At 43.7% G+C, this 16,428-nt stretch overlaps 1 protein-coding gene across 1 annotated transcript in view; it reads left to right on the forward strand.

The window, feature by feature from the left end:
- The window catches only part of AP3S1 (adaptor related protein complex 3 subunit sigma 1), a 67,036-nt gene that overhangs the window by 20,337 nt on the left and 30,271 nt on the right, over positions 1-16,428 (forward strand). The window contains exon 4 of the mRNA XM_066603088.1: positions 15,142-15,213. Within this exon, the coding sequence (XP_066459185.1) occupies positions 15,142-15,213 (72 nt within the window). The remainder of the gene's footprint in view (positions 1-15,141; positions 15,214-16,428) is intronic.

Raw genomic sequence — 16,428 nt, forward strand, 5'->3', positions numbered from 1 at the left:
AAAATTGCTTGCTTGCGCCACATTTATCATGTTTTTAGACCCTTTTGGACAGTTTTGTCCGACTTGCCTGAAAAAGGGGGATTAGCCTAAATTGTGCTTTTTTATTTATTTTTTTTTGCGCAATTTTTGACAGAAACTAAGCCAACTAGGGAATGGTCTAAACTTAGGCTGGACAATTTTTAAAATTTCACAGATTTATCACGTAGTAATAATTCTGGTACATTAGGCTGAAGTGGATGGACGGTATTGGTTAATAAGCCCCTCTGTACAGAGCTGCCTGCCCAACTGTATACGTTTATATGTATGTAAGGTGGGCTTTTTATATGTATATAAATAACACCTTGTGAGCATTACGGACATTTTATTATCAGACATTTTTGATAAATGGGCTCCACAAACCTTACTGCCAGGTATGTGAACTGCGTAGGGGAGGCTTTAGGTTTGCTTGGTGCCAGGATCTTCCTTTTTACTTGGCAGCAGCTGACGGACATTCACATTCAACTGCACTTCTAAAATCTAGTTGCTGTGCATCTTGAAAATGGCATTACTGACTTCTCTAAACACTTTTTCCATTAACGGAGACGCTCACATTCCGCACCTTTTCCTCGTAAACCGTGTAATACTGAATGGTAACTTTCAGTCCTTCTCTTCCGTATCTATCAGAAACCCCAGTAAATCTTTTTGGCAAGGGCTGCAGCTGGAATCATTGGTAGTAACCAGAAACATGCTGCCAGCACAAGACTTTTTTCACGTAATATAGGGAGAAGAATACATAATTGTGCGCCATTCATTATTAGGGATGAGCCATACAGGGGGATTCAAAGAGGAGCAGGTTTGGTGATTTAATTACAGAAGACAATCCGCACTTCACTGAAAAGAGGAAGGTTCAGAGTTTTTTCTGACCTATATCAGTAAGCTCCATTTTCGGCCACACCGCAGCGCTGTTTCTTATTGTTTACAATTAAAAATGGGGACACCGCAGGAGAAAATATTTTGTGTACTTGAGTTTGCTGTGTGTGACTTCCATTGTTCAAGTACAACATGAATTCTGGCGCTGATTCCAAAAACGTCCGCCTTGTCACAAGCAAATTTATGAGTAGCACAGAACATTTGTTAAACTTTGTTCCATATGCAAACAGAAAAGCAGTGGTCAGGGACCATGAAACTGTAAACCAGACATCCAGCGCTGCGATGTGGCAGAAAACGGAACTTACTGGTATGTTATAAAAAAACTTGGACCCTTCGGCCTCATTTCCACGGGCGTAATTGAATTGCGGAATCCACGTGCGTCACCTGCACAGATGATTCACGGTTCAATATGCCAATAGACTATCATTGGGAATCTGCAGGTATTTAAATACCTGCAGATGTCATTTTTCTTCCCAGTGCGCGGATCGCATGCTTCATTTTTTGCCTCATGTCTGCGGGCACGGCTGGAATTCGCTGCGGGATTCTGCACTCAGAATCTGTGCGTGCCCGTGGCCATGAGGCCTTCCTATTTTCAGTGATCTGCGGGTTGTCTACTGGTATTTTGTTTGTTTGTAATTAAATCCCCAAATTTGCTTCTCCTTTTTGAATAACATGATATATTTGGAGACACGGCTTCTAACTCTCTGAACAGAGTAAGGGTCATGCATGCGTACATAGAGCTTGTATGGCTCCGTCATTACATAACCGAGTGATTCAGGGTGTACAGAGAACTTCTTGGGCGAATATACCTTTTGTACATGCACTATCATAACAAAAGTATTTGTATACCCCTATCAATAGAATGGATCACGTATCCTAAACCATGCCACATAAGATGCATGCCCTTGGAGGTGTCCGCCAGAGTTTGTGATGGACTTCCGGGTATTGCATATACAGGTCATGCTTTTTTTTTTTTTTTTAAATCTTCAAATCAGATGTAGGTACCTGGGTGTGGAAGATGAATGGGGAACGGCTTTTACCTGAGTGTGCTGTGCCAACAGTTAAGTATGGTGGTGGGTCTGTTATGATCTGGGGATGTTTTACGTGGCATGGTCTCAGTTTGTTGCAGTGACAAGAACCATGAACACGGAGGTGGACCCTGATATTCTGGACACTAATGTGCTGCCGACAATATTGTGGCAATACTTTGGGAATGGTCAGCCATACTCCCAACAAGACAATGCATCTGGTCAGAAATCCAACACTGTTTTTACATTAGTTTGAGGATATGGATGTCCCACGATTGGACTGGCTGCACAGAGTCCCAACCTGAACCCTACCGAACATCTTTGGGACAAAAAGGAATGTCAGGTCAGGTAGTATGAGAAGCAATTTCTTTCAGAGAACTCATAAGACATTTGCAGAATGAATGGAGGGAAATTCCAACTGAAGTGTATCAGACGTTAGTAGAAAGTGCCATGGAGACTATCCAATGTTATTAGGGCCCAAGTAACCCCACTAAGTATTAACCTATGGACATAAATACTATTTATCGTTTTTGCTCAAGTGTCCAATAGCTTTTGGATGGTGTATAGTGTTTGACGGAGCATACGACATGTGCTGTGTGTTTGTTTTTTTTCTTAAACTGTCTTCTGTCAGATTTATATCAAACCTGACAAAAGCTCCTCTGTATGTCTGCATATTAAATATTAGACATATGGAGGTACAGTAGAAGGCTCACAAAACTGTTAGCCCTGTTTTGACGCTCTGTATTGTAGCATATGGACTCTTTGTGGTTCCATATTATGGACCCCTACGCACCCTGTGCCACTCCTCTGTTACCTCTGTCTTCTGGAGAGGATACCACTTTAATATGAAAACCTGTGGAGGTTCACCATGGGTCCACAGCAATCTATGGCCTCTGTGTTATGGATTAGCACAGAGCTGTAATACTGCAATGTGCTTGGTTCCGGGAGATCACAATACAATCTGTAGGCCACACATTTATGTAAATGGAAAACAAGAAAAGCCGCCTGTAGGGTTTCTTCAGACACGAACTCGCATACATAGAGGTCGTATATTACAGGACACATTTCTTTTTATCTTTAATACTGTGAAGCTGGGTTTCTCAGATCTTGGTATCTGACTGGAGCTGAGGGCTGTCACAACCATGTTGTTCTCTTCACATAGCTGATAAGCCATGATTCTCCACCCCTGGCTTGTTTTGTTGAGATTTGTCCTTTTGTACATCTGCACTGAATTAGACTTGGATTGAATTTACTATTACAACAAGCTGTGATTTTGCATTCTTGTGGGGTGATTGATATTCTAGTAATGCTTTGAGCTGGATTGAGTGGTCATTCATTTTCCTCTGGTGCCTTCTTTGTTAAGAAAAAAGTTTTACCAAGTGTATTGAAAGTTTTTCCGTCTTAAGTAATTGTCAAGCTACAAATGAAAAAACAAACAGACCCAGGCTAAGATTTCTTAAATATATACTCTACCTTTTGGATTGGATTTGGCTAATGTACAATTTGGCATCTTTACAGGTTTTTTTTATTACCTTGTTGTGCTGTTTTCACTTAATTTCCAGTATGAAGTGGATCTAATATGTAGCCTTTAACAAATGCAACATAAGTCTGAAGAGCTAGTGTGACAAGCTACATGGTTATATTGTATAGTTTGTCTTCTGTGGCTACCATGTCTTAACAGCGGGAAATGTAGGAAGAGGGGTATCATGGGAGCATTTAGAAATCCCTCCCCCAGTGTGTGTTTGTGAATAGGGTGGACTCAAGGACATAAATCAGCGTATTTGTATTATTCTGTAGTAAATGGTACTATATATTTTTGTGCCATTTTGTCATTTACCCTTAGGGACGTACCATCTATAACACTGACCATACGTAAGCTGGTATACTTTACTGGCAAATCCACTTTAAAGCTTGAGTCGGTAACGTATGAAGGTCTAATGCACATGAACACCCGAAGAGGGATGGTAACACATGAGTATCTGATACTTACATTGGGGGTCATGTGCATAAAAAATTATCATATAACTTCTATTTGTAATGTCAACCATTTATCACAAAGAATAGATGTTTTCATTCCACTTGGGAGCCACAAAAAAACACCATTATGCACCCACAGCGTTAAAGAGGTTGTCCTATTGTAAAAAAAAAATTAAATTGATGGCCATGACCTAAAACAACAAAAGGGATACTCTTCTCACCCAGTCCCGGTAAGCAACGCAATGGGTTGCGCGGCTTTTCTGGTCTGTGTTTACTATGGAAGTCGGGTGACTGCTGCAGCCAATCAGAGTCTGAAGCATACCCATCTGTTCTGGCATCAGCACTCACATCCTGGGCGCCATGATGCAAGGAGGTTGGGATGGTGTCGCTGCAGCCTCTGATTTGACTTCAATGTTAACTTGATGTATGCTATAATCACAAACTAGATGGGCTGTGGGGGCCATTGCACTGTAGACCAGGGGAAGAAGAGGAGAGTATTGCTTTTCTTTTCTTATGTTAAGGCATAGCCAGCTGTTTACTTTTTTTAAAGTGGGACACCCCCTTTAACCACTTAGTGACAGCACTATCGTGTTTTTACGTCCTGCCATTGCAGTACGTGTATAAAGGGAGATCTCCCTCCATACATCGCAGGTGTAAGCTGTTTCTTACAGCTGACACCTGCAGGCAGAAGCCCCCACACGCTGCAAGGCCTATTGGGTCTGTAAACCCTTTAAATGCCGCAGTCAATTCTGACAGTGGCATTTAAATACCCTGAACAAAGCGATCAAAGCATTGCTAGTTGTGGTCCCCCCTGGGGACTAAAAGAAAATGTAAAAATAAAAGCAAAGTTTTACTAATTATTTAAAAAAAAAAGTAATAAAGGTTCAAGAAAAAAACACTTTGGGCATATTTACAGTAAAAGAATCTAAATAATAAAGCAAAAATACGTATTTGGTATCGCCGCATGCGTAAAAGTCTGATCTGTCAAAGTAACGCATTATTTACTCTGCATGTTGAACGTCGTCAGGAAAAAAAAAACGACAAATGCTTTTATTTGGTCACCCTGCCCCTAAGAAAAATTAAAAAATGGTACCAACAGAAATGACAGGATGTACTGCACAAAATGAGCCCTTGCACAACTATGTCGACGGAAAAATAAAAAAGTTACTGTGTGTAGAAAATGGAGACAGAAAATTAAATATCTTTAAAAAAAACAGCAAAAAAAAATGTTACTGACAGAATAAAGTTATCAGGTCATTTTTGTTGCTGTTTGTGCATTTTAGAAACAGGACGCACCAAAAAAAAGGCGGAATGTAGTTTTTTTTTCCCCCCCTTTTTCTCTCCACTTAGACTTTTTTTAAAAAGTTTTTCAGTACATTATATGGTATATTAAATAACACCATTGAAAAATACAACTCGGCCCGTAAAAAACAAGCCCTCATACAGAGACGTCGATGGATAAATAAAGGAGTTATGATTTTTTTTTAAAAGGGAGGAGGAAAAAACGAAAATGGGAAAAAAGCAAAAACGCTCCGTCACTAGGGGGTTAAATAGATATGCATTGAGTGTAGGGACAGAATTATTCCTATTCTTTGAAGAGAGGTCAAAGAAACTGTTAAGTGAAAACAGCCAGAGAGATGAAACCTAATAGATTATCCCTCTTGTTGAATTATTGCAGTACTGTATCATTCGGAAATGTATCATGGGGATTATGCAATCAGAGGGTTTGGATTCTAGTTCTAATCCCCTATGAATGATGTCAATTTGTTAATACGAAGTTGTACTTGGCTACAAGTTAAGTAATTGTATTGTTATCTTATTTATCTAATTTCACAAATATTTGGTAGAGCAGTCAATAGCAGTTTTCTTTTTGCATATAGCTTCATTTAGCGTTATGTAGTCATTTTAATGCAATGTATAAAAAACATTGTTACCGCCATTTACTCGGTACGTGACCTAGATGACACTATTTCACACCTCTTCTTGTTGAAAGTTTTTTTTTTTTGTTTTTTTTTAATTAATAAATAATTATATTTAGCCCTGAAATGTAAAAATTAAGTGATTTTATAATCAGTATGCAGCTTTTTTTTTCTGATTTGCACCATTTTCCAGTTCCCTGATTGCAACCAGCAATGTAAGCAATGAATGTTTTATTGTAGTTGTTATGAGTATATGTACGTAAAGGTTTATTCTGACGTGCGTATATTGGCAGGGTTTTCACGCCTGGCTGATATACTCTGTCTCTCTCTGCAGGGGGAGGGGGCGAGACAAGCCGGGAGCAGTGCCTTGAGCTCCCGCCCCCTCTTCACCCTCTCTCCGCTCCTCACCACTAGTTGCAATGGGAGGGGCGGGGACAGAACTTAGTTCCGCCCCAGTCCCACCTCTCCCATTGCAAACAGTGACGAGGGGCAGAGATTTTTCGGAAGCTCAGTGCACTGCTCCTGGCACGCCTCCTCCCCTTGTAGAGAGGGACAGTGTATATCGGCCGGGTGTGAAAACCCGGGCCTATATACGCACGTCGGAATAATCCCTAAATGTGCAGTCTCTACTTGATAAATTGCCCAACTATTTATGGATTATTTTATTTTATAGTTGCAGTTAAAGAGCACATTTTAGGCACAATTTTTTTCTTTTAAACGAACTGGACATGGGATAAAATGACAAAAAAAAGTCGTACGTAATTTTTAAAATCTCGTACCACTCCAATACCAACAGTTTTGTGGTCTCCCATCAGCCTTTGGTTATTCTACTTCAGTGATGATATGTCGTTCTGTACGTCCAAGTGTTGAACTTATTAACTGGCCGTATTGGCGATGTTGCGTGAATAAGTTACAGTTGTGCCCATTGATTTGATGTCGCATGTCTAGACCACAAGGTTGGTTTCAAATGTGGTATTTGCACTTGAAATCTGTTGCTATTCTCTCTTAAAGTACAGAAAGGTGTCATAGCCAATAAAGTAAATCCTCATTAGTTTTGTTTAAAAAAAAATCAAAACAAGCCAGTCTGAAGGGTGGCTTCACACGAGCGTGTTTTTGTACGTACATAGGTGCGCACCCCTGTACGTGCAAAAACACGTGTGTTTAAAGGTTTATACATTGCCTTCAATGGAGCCGCAGATGCTGCCGAAGGCTCCCTTGAAGGCAATGGTCTGCCGGCACCCCTGAATTGTTTTTCAGGGAAGAGCTTTACATATAAGATGTTTCCTTCATCCCTGCAAAGAAAAAGAATTCCCTGCTGCACCTGCCACATCTGTGACAGATGCAGCAAAGGAATTCTTAATACCAGGGGGGAATAAAGAATTCCCTACCATAGCTGTCACAGATGACAGCTGTGGTAGGGGATCCAGCTGTCGGCATCCTGTAATTGTTTTTCAGGGAAGGGCTTTAAATATAAGCCCTTCCCTGAAAAACAAGGAAAAGGGGTGTTGAGAAAAAAAAAATCTTTCTTGCCTTCCTTCAGCTGTCGGGGCTCAGCCACGTTCTCTCTGCGCTGTCCCCAACTCTGTAATGCAGTTCTTTCAGCAGGCAGGGATTTAAAATCCCCACCTGCTGAAAGAGCTGCTTCTGATTGGCTGAGGCGCTCAGCCAATCACAGGCAGCTCTCTCCTGTCATTCATTCAGCGAGAGCTGCCTGTGATTAGCTGAGATGCTCAGCCAATCAGAAGCAGCTGCCTGTGACTGGCTGAGCGCCTCAGCCAATCAAAAGCAGCTCTTTCAGCAGGCAGGAATTTTAAATCCCCACCTGCTATAAGAACTGCCTTGAAGAGCCGGCGGACATCGCAGAGAGGACGTGGCTGAGGCCTGGCAGCTGAAGGAAGGGGAGTATGATTTTTTTTATTTTTTTTTTATTTTCAACACTACTTTTCCTTGTTTTTCAGGGAAGGGCTTATACCAGTATTTAAAGCCCTTCCCTGAAAAATAATTATAGGATGCCAGCAGCTGGATCCCCTACCACAGCTGTCATCTGGGACAGCTGTGGTAGGGAAGTCTTTATTCCCCACAGGGATTTAAGAATTCCTTTGCTGCATCTGTCACAGATGTGGCAGGTGCAGCAGGGAATTATTTTTCCTAGCGGGGATGAAGGAAACATTTGTCGCATGCGGCAGATGTGTTCTTCATCCCTGTGGAGACACAGCAGCGACGGACAGGTAAGTATTTTTTTTTTACACTAAAATTCTTCTTTTTCAGGGAAGAGCTTATACGTAAAGCTCTTCCCTAAAAAAAAAAACCAATCCAGGAGTGCCGGTAGACCATTGTCTTCAATGGAGCCACCAGCAGCAGCCACGGCTCCATTGAAGACAGTGTGTGCATTACCTATGCTGCACGCATGTCCTATCTTTACAGGCATGCACCTGTAAAACACGGACATGTTCACACACCATAGGGAATGCATTGGTTCTAATACGAGTGTTTTTGTGCACGCATATGCTCGCACAAAAACACGCTCGTGTGAAGCCACCCTGAGGGAGCAAAAATGCTAAGTGTGGCCAAACCAAAATTTGGTGCATTCTAAGAACTCTTTGAAACACATTTCACAGTTACTACTTTGGGTTCAAATCTTGAGGTATGATATAACCATAAAATGGCATAGTAAGCTAAGGAGGCTTGAACAATCTTGCTGTTGGGAATTACAAGTGTTCTACAATGAATAGTATGTGATATAGATGTTCATTGTTTGATTTTTATTAATACTTTTGATTAAAAAAATTATTGAACAAGAAGTCTTTAAAAACACAAAGTTAGGGAAGACCACAGAAATCCACTATGGTGGGTGATTGGATGTCATTGGCAAGCCGCATAAATAGGTTACATCAGTATACAGTCGGTTGGGGAAAAGCTATGCAGTCCTGGAACAGCCTTTACCAGCATGATGAGAAGAGAGTATTTAGAAGGGAAGAACTACTCTTTATCCAAGCTATATCCAAAGCATATAACTCCATCTGTCAAGCATGGTGGAGGTATCCTTGATGTGGGAATGTAAAGCTGCCAAAAGAACAGTTCTCATGTTCTGCATGTATTAATGGCATGACTGCTCAGAAAAACAAGGATGAGTTCCAAGGTATATTTGATTTCGATTCATCTAAATGCTTCAAAGCTGTTCTATTTCTCAAGACTTGGATAACTTTTTCACTCTTGTCAAGAAAGTGGATCCTTAGATTACAACTGGTTTTGCACTGGCTAGAGTAGGGTACAGAATCTTAAGTGATGTCCTGAATTTCACCCTTGACCCTTGTATGGAGGTAGTCGCAAGACGAGCTTGAATTTGGTCACCAGACTGAAGGATCGAGTCCTGCAACAGACTAGGAACTTTCACCAGGAACACGGAGAATAGATTAGAAGTTGGATCAAGAAACATGGAGACCAGAAACTGGAATTAGAAGTTGCCAGGAACAAGGTCCAGAGATAGACTAGGGTGGGAAGCAAGAGGTACCAGAAGAAGATTTTTGGACTTAGAGAGTGGTCAGGTGGAGCCAAATCACAACCAGGAAGTTAAGACTGGAGCAGGGTGAGGCAGAGCTGGATCAGAACCAGGAGTAGAGTATGGTGAGATTAAGGCCTCATGCTCATGGCTGTGACTGACTCTGCCAGCGGACTATCGCAGCGGAGTTTGTCACGGCGCCCCCCAAAAGACCCCATACTCACCTCTCCGGATCCAAGGTACGCATCCCGCCTGGTGGGCCGGCACACATGTGCAGTACATTGCGGCATGCGCCGGCAGTGCAAGATGACGCGGTGAGCTGGGACGATACTTCTGCTGAGCTACAGCGGAAGTATAGAGTGACGGCCAGCTTCCATTGACTACAATGAAAGCTGGCTGCGCGTATTCCTGTGGCAATTATAGCATGCCACGGTTTCTTTCACGCTGCGGAATTTCATGGTCTAATTCCGCAGCGTGAACATTGAGCTATTAGGTTCAATAGAACCTAATAGCTGCGGCATAAGGCTGCATAAAACGCGACAGAAATCCAGCCGTGGGCATTAGCCCTTAGTCAATGGTCGTCATCAGGAAAGCAGTCTGGATGCACAAACCCTCCGGGGATTATACAATTGCCTCAGCAACTGTACCATAAAGTGGATACCCTGCATCTATCTAGCCCAATGCCCATTGAGACACAAGAATGGAATGTCAGCTCCAATGTGTGGTGGTAGACAGCTAAAGTAACCAGTTCACCCCTGTCTGAATATTTATGGACCTAACTGTACATTGTTGCATTTATGATGTTTAGTAAACTTGTAAATGTTCATTTCTAATAAAATATAGATAAAAGGATTGCAGTACAGAGATTTGCTTCAGGCTGTGGCCATCAATTTTTTACATTAGTTGGTTGCATTCACAGAATTGTAAAACGGAGCACAATAGAAGCAGAAAAAGTTTTACTACAAAACCTCAATGGCTTTATGTATGACAAGTTTTGAATGACTTAAAATTCTAAAGGAAGTCTGTGTCCCCCAAATTGGCAGTGTCTTTAGCTTCTAACCTTTTATATAAAGTTTGGAGGCTGAGCCTCGAAAATAATTTCAAATCGTATTATTGAAATGAGATCAATAATGGAAACCACTCAAACGGAACAGATTCAAACAGAAACATTTCCATCATTGACTTTAGGCTTCATGCACAAGGCAGGTCCGAATTCCGGCTGTGGAATCCCGCACGGAATCCACACTTGTCATCTTCACTGGCGTCCGCGCGGACCTGTCTTCCGGCTTCTCTGTGCTGCTCACAGTCAGGCATGCGCAGTACAGATTTTTTTTTTTAAACTCCTGCTTGTCAATTGCGGACACACCACGAGTCAGACGGCTTCCATTGACTTCAATGGAAGCCGTCCATTGGGAACCACAGGAAAATGGAACTTGCTGCTATTTTTCATCCGCAAGCGGATACCGGGATGGGTTTCTAATCGTGTGCTTGAAGAATTATTTTTCCATAGCATGCTACGGAGGGTCATTGCTGCGGAATCCGAAGCGGAACGCCTGCTGCGCATTACACAGCAAAAATCTGCCTGTGTGCATGAGGCCTAAGTGGGGAGATCTGGTTAAATTCAGTTTAACTTCACTTTCTTTATTACAAAAACAGAACAGAGAAACCGAAAGCCCCACGGAGTCCAACCTCAGATGGGAATGAGGCCTTAGTTTTGTTTTGTGCTTTTTGTTTTTTAAATCTTACTGAATAACTTCACATTGTATCCAAAAGTTTTTTAAACATAGGAAAACCCACTCTGAAGGCTGTTAGAAGTAGCTGCATTAGGGATTCCTCACACTGCTGTTGGGCTCAGTAAAGCATTCCTGTTTCTCTGTTCCTTTTTAAGGAACAGAAAAGCAAAAATAAAAATGGAATTAAACCTTTCTGCTTTTGTTCCACATTTTTTCAATGGGTTTTCATTAAAAACAAAAATATTTCCATTTCTTTGCTCCTCAAGTGGAACAGATAAATGGGAATGCCTAACCGCAGTGTGAACATGCCCTTGCTGACCGTTAAGTGATCTATTAATAATAATCTTTATTCGTATAGCGCCAACCTATTCCGCAGCGCTACTTCATTGGATGTAGGTGTGTAAAGCACATGCATCAGTACCCAGACGTTCATTTCTTGTGTATGGAAGTATAACCTAGGCTATTTGTATTTTTTCCCCCATTGACTTCTATGAGGGAACAACATTATCTGCCATTCCTTAGAAGCAGTTCCCAGAACAGCACTTTTCATAGGAGCTGTGCTTGCTTTTTCCCCCACTGGTATTATGGCACCATTGCAGCACTATTTACATACCCTCCAAGGGTGCATTCACACACCGCTGACTTGCTGCAGATTTTGTTGTAGATCTGCAAGAGTTTTCACCCCTTCAGCCTTTATTCAATTGAAAGTGTGAAATCTGCTGTAGCTTTGTGCCAAAATCTATTACAAGATATGCAGCGAAAAAAGTTTGGTACGGTGTTAGTCAGTAGAGCATAATGTGATTGCTATCAGCATGAGAAACCAAGCAATCTTGTAGAAATGAATGCATGTTTCTTCAGATCTACTCCATAAGCCTGAAGAAGAACCCTGCGTTGGTTCCGCTATAACATCATATATTTTTGTTAGCTATTAAAAGGTATCATACCTACAAGATTACGTGGCTTCTCTTGCTGAGAACCATCACAAGCTATTCAGCAAAACGGCTACACGGGAACACACCCTTAGGCCTCTTACACACGACCATAGGCGTTTTTACATGTGCCCACTGGTGCCAAAAAATGCGTGAACAGGCGCACAAATCTAATGTTTGAGCACCCGCTTAGACGGCACAGGCCCCAGTGCATATACTCCAAGGCTGCAATGCCCTCCACTCGCCGACTCACCTCCTCTCTCTTTCCCTCCCGCTGTTTGCAATGGGAGTGGGGGGATGGGGTGGAGCTAAGCACCCGCCCCTTATCAGAAGCCAGCAATAGAAGGGGGTGGATTGAGCTCTGCCCCCTCTCATTGCAAACAGCCAGAGGGGAGGAGAGAAGAGGGTATACTCCCTCCCACAACCCCCATCTCTGGCCACTGTCATAGGCTCCCATAGGAGCCCATGCAGTGGCTGATGTATTCTGGCCAGAAAGATAGTTCCAAGATTATCTTTTCGGCCCAGCGTGAAAGCGCCCGGTGCTATATGGACCCGGCCGGACGCTTTTACATTGCGGGAATACGGCCATGTGATCTGATGCATTGGAATCCAATCCATCAGATCATAGCGTACATTGGCTGGCCTTGAAAACGGCGGCCGATATACGCTTGTGTGAAAGAGCCCCCTAGGCTGGAAGTGATGGTTGGTTGCCAAAAAAGTGTCTTGCACAGGTGTGAAAATGCACATTGGCAATTGCGCTCGACCTTTTGTAGGTAGCCTAAGGGTGTGCTCACAAGTTGCTAATTTGCTGTGGAATTTGGTGCAGATCGGCAGCAGATTTTATCCTTTCAATTGAAACCAAATTAAGGCCTTAGTCAGACGGGCGATTTTTCACGCGATTTGCGCATGCGCATGCGTCCGGCAATTTTATAAAACCATTGCTTTGCAATGGTATCGGACACATGAGCGCTTTTTATGCGCTCGTCCGATAAATTATAGAACAAAAAATCGCAGATCGCACCTATCTGCGATCTGCGATTCCTGTTCTCTTTTCTATATGCGCTCAATGGGGCCAGCGGCAGCAGCGCCGACCCCATTGAGAACATATAGAAGACAAATCATTCTTCTCTGCCACAGCTGTGACAGAGAAGAACGATGTTTGCCCATTGAATTCAATGGAGCGGCAATACAGCCGCTCCATTGAAAGCAATGGGCTGCCGGCGTGCGCGGGGTGAATTGTCGGGAAGGGGTTAAATATGTAAACCCTTCCCTGCAATTCATTCTAAAATGTGTTAAAATAAAAAAAAATTCTATACTCACCTTTCCGCTGCAGCCTGAGTCCAGCCACAGCCGCTGTCAGTTCTCCTGAACTGCTTCTTGGCACTATTCAGCCGGCGGGGCTTTAAAATCCCCGCCTGCTGAATGATCTGCCTCTGATTGGTCACAGCCCTGACCAATCAGAGGCTGAAAACACTCACACACCCATTCATGAATTCATGAATGGGTGAGTGACTGCTGCCTCTCAGCGCTGAGCCAATCAGGGGCAGGTCTGACTCACATCCATTCATGAATTCATGAATGGGTGTGAGTGAGGCATGCCTCTGATTGGCTCAGCGCTGAGCCAATCAGGGGGCAGGTCTGACTCACACCCACTGCAGGACGGCCGTGCGGAGCTCCGTCTGCCGGGAGAAGGTGAGTATACAATTTTTTTTTATTTTAACACATTTTAGGATGGATTGCAGGGAAGGGCTTATATATTTAAGCCCTTACCGACAATTCATCCCGGGCTCGCCCGCAGCGAATTGCTTTCAATGGAGACGGCTGTATTGCCGTCTCCATTGAATGCAATGCGCTGGACAGCTCCGGCCCGTTTCTAATGAAACGCGGCTAGGAGCAGATTTGCGGGCGACTTGCGCGCACCGGTCACGCGATTTGCGGATGCGCATCCGTCATGCGATCCGCAAATCGCGCGAAAAATCGCCCGTCTGACTAAGGCCTAAAAGGGTAAAATCTGCTGCAGAACTGCAACAATATCCACAGCAAGTCAGCGATGTGTGAACTCTCTCTAAGGCCGGCTTTACATTGGTGAGTAAATCACACAATTTTATCGCAATGTGACAGTGACTGAAACAGCATGATTCTGAAACCAGTGATTTTCAGTGGTTTCATACTGATTTGCGATGTTTTTAACGCCTGCAAAGCTGCATGAAAAAAAAAAATTGCAGCATGTCCTTTCTTTTTATATCGCCCATTGTATTTAATGTGACAGTTGCGGCAGGATATCCCTTCATCCCCACAGGGATGGGAGGCAGTTTCTATATGGAAACTCCTGCATCTAGGGGTTTCCACATGTTTTCAATGGGGCTGGCGGCGGCTGGTACCATTAAAAACAATGGGAGAACATCGCAGTTCCCTGCTGCAGCCGTGACAGCCTTGCATCTAGAGATTTCACGTGCATTGCGAGAGCGATATCGGGTCATTAATCACGGCCAATATCGCTCTCGCCAGTGTGAAGTTGGCCTTAAAGGGGTTGTCCCGCAGCAGCAAGTGGGTCTATACACTTCTGTATGGCCATATTAATGCACTTTGTAATGTAAATTGTGCATTAATTATGAGCCATACAGAAGTTATAAAAAGTTTTTTACTTACCTGCTCCGTTGCTAGCGTCCTCGTTCCCATGGAGCCGACTAATTTTCGCCCTCCGATGGCCAAATTAGCCGCGCTTGCGCAGTCCGGGTCTTCTGCTGTCTTCAATGGGGCCGCACGTGCAGAATGCCGGCTCCGTGTAGCTCCGCCCTGTCACGTGCCGATTCCAGCCAATCAGGAGGCTGGAATCGGCAATGGACCGCACAGAAGAGCTGCGGTCCACGGAGGGAGCAGACCCCGGCGGCCATCTTCAGCAGGTGAGTATGAAGACGCCGGACCGCCGGGATTCAGGTAAGCACTCTCCGGTTTGTTTTTTTAACCCCTGCATCGGGGTTGTCTCGCGCCGAACGGGGGGGGGGGGGTTAAAAAAAAAAAAAAAACGTTTCGGCGCGGGACAACCCCTTTCAGCTCCTTCACTAATCGTATTAAATCCCAGTTCAGCCAGCTCTGTCTTCCTGGTTTCATTGTTCTCTTACCAGATCTCTCATCCTTACCTCGCAGGTATTCGTGGAGACCCTGGACAAGTGCTTTGAAAACGTCTGTGAATTGGATTTAATTTTCCATGTAGATAAGGTATTTCTTTTATACAATCTACTAAATGTAATTTCGAGTGAATATGGTATAACGTTTATCTGATTGAACTAATTCTTAGCTCAAAATATAATTGAGCTGGTACTGTAATAGTGTAGATCCTCCACACCCTCTATGGAAAAGTCGTTTGTGTTGTTTTTTTTCTTTCCTTTCTGACTACACAAAACCAATTTAAAATGTACTTTATAACATGACGTTTTCTCTCCAACAGTCTTGCTTCATGAAGCCAATTTTAGTGTAAATGATCAGTGGTAGTTTTTTTTTTTTTTGAGCAACTAGTTGTAAAACCTTATGAAATAAACTTTTATTTCAATAAGAGCAGCAAATTACTACTAAGGCTGGGGTCACACAGGGCGGATTTGCCGCGGTTTTGCCGCAGCAGATCCGCCCGCGGCAAAACCGCCCGCGGCCGCTAAGCCCGGGATTAGCCAGCCATGTGGACGAGGTTTCTCAGAAATCTCGTCCACACGGGACGGCTAATCCGCTGCGGTAAATCCGGTTGAAACCGCGGCTGCGGCGGCCGCAGCCGCGGTTTCAAAAGAAGCAGCATGCTCATTCTTTTTTGCATTCCGCTGCGGCCGCGCTCTCCTCTATGGGAGCGCCGGCCGCAACGGAAGAGCAAGTGGCCGGACCGCTTCAAAGCCGCCGCGGCTTAAACCGCGGCGGCTCTGCCGGCGGAAATCTCGCGGTTTTTGCTGCGGCCAAACCGCGAGATTTCCGACGGCAATCTGCCCCGTGTGACCCTAGGCTAATAATATTTTACTATTTTTAAACACTTCAGTGTTTTTGTATTAATTCATTATACAGCTATTCCCCCAGTATATATATGTGAGCTAGTGTTACCTTGGTTGGTTATTTCTTTCTTTCTGAATCTCCCAGCCTGCTTGTCCTCAGATGGTCATGTGATCTCAATTTTGAGCAGCTTAGATCTACTTGGGGGTTATAGATTTATTTTCAAGTTAGGGCTTATTCAGACGACCGTATATCGGCTGGGTTTTCACGCCCGACCGATATACGGTGTCCCTCTCTGCAGGGGGAGGAGGCTGGAAGAACTGGGAGCAGTGCGCTGAGCTTCTGCTCCTCCAGAACTTAGCTCCGCCCCCATCCTGACCCCTTCCATTGTAGATAGTGGCAAGGGGCGGAGAGCGAGCGGGAGCTCAGTGCACTGCTCCCGGCTCTTCCAGCCTCCTTTCCCTG

Source organism: Eleutherodactylus coqui, chromosome 5 (genome assembly GCF_035609145.1).
Source record: "Eleutherodactylus coqui strain aEleCoq1 chromosome 5, aEleCoq1.hap1, whole genome shotgun sequence".
NCBI lineage: Eukaryota > Metazoa > Chordata > Amphibia > Anura > Eleutherodactylidae > Eleutherodactylus > Eleutherodactylus coqui.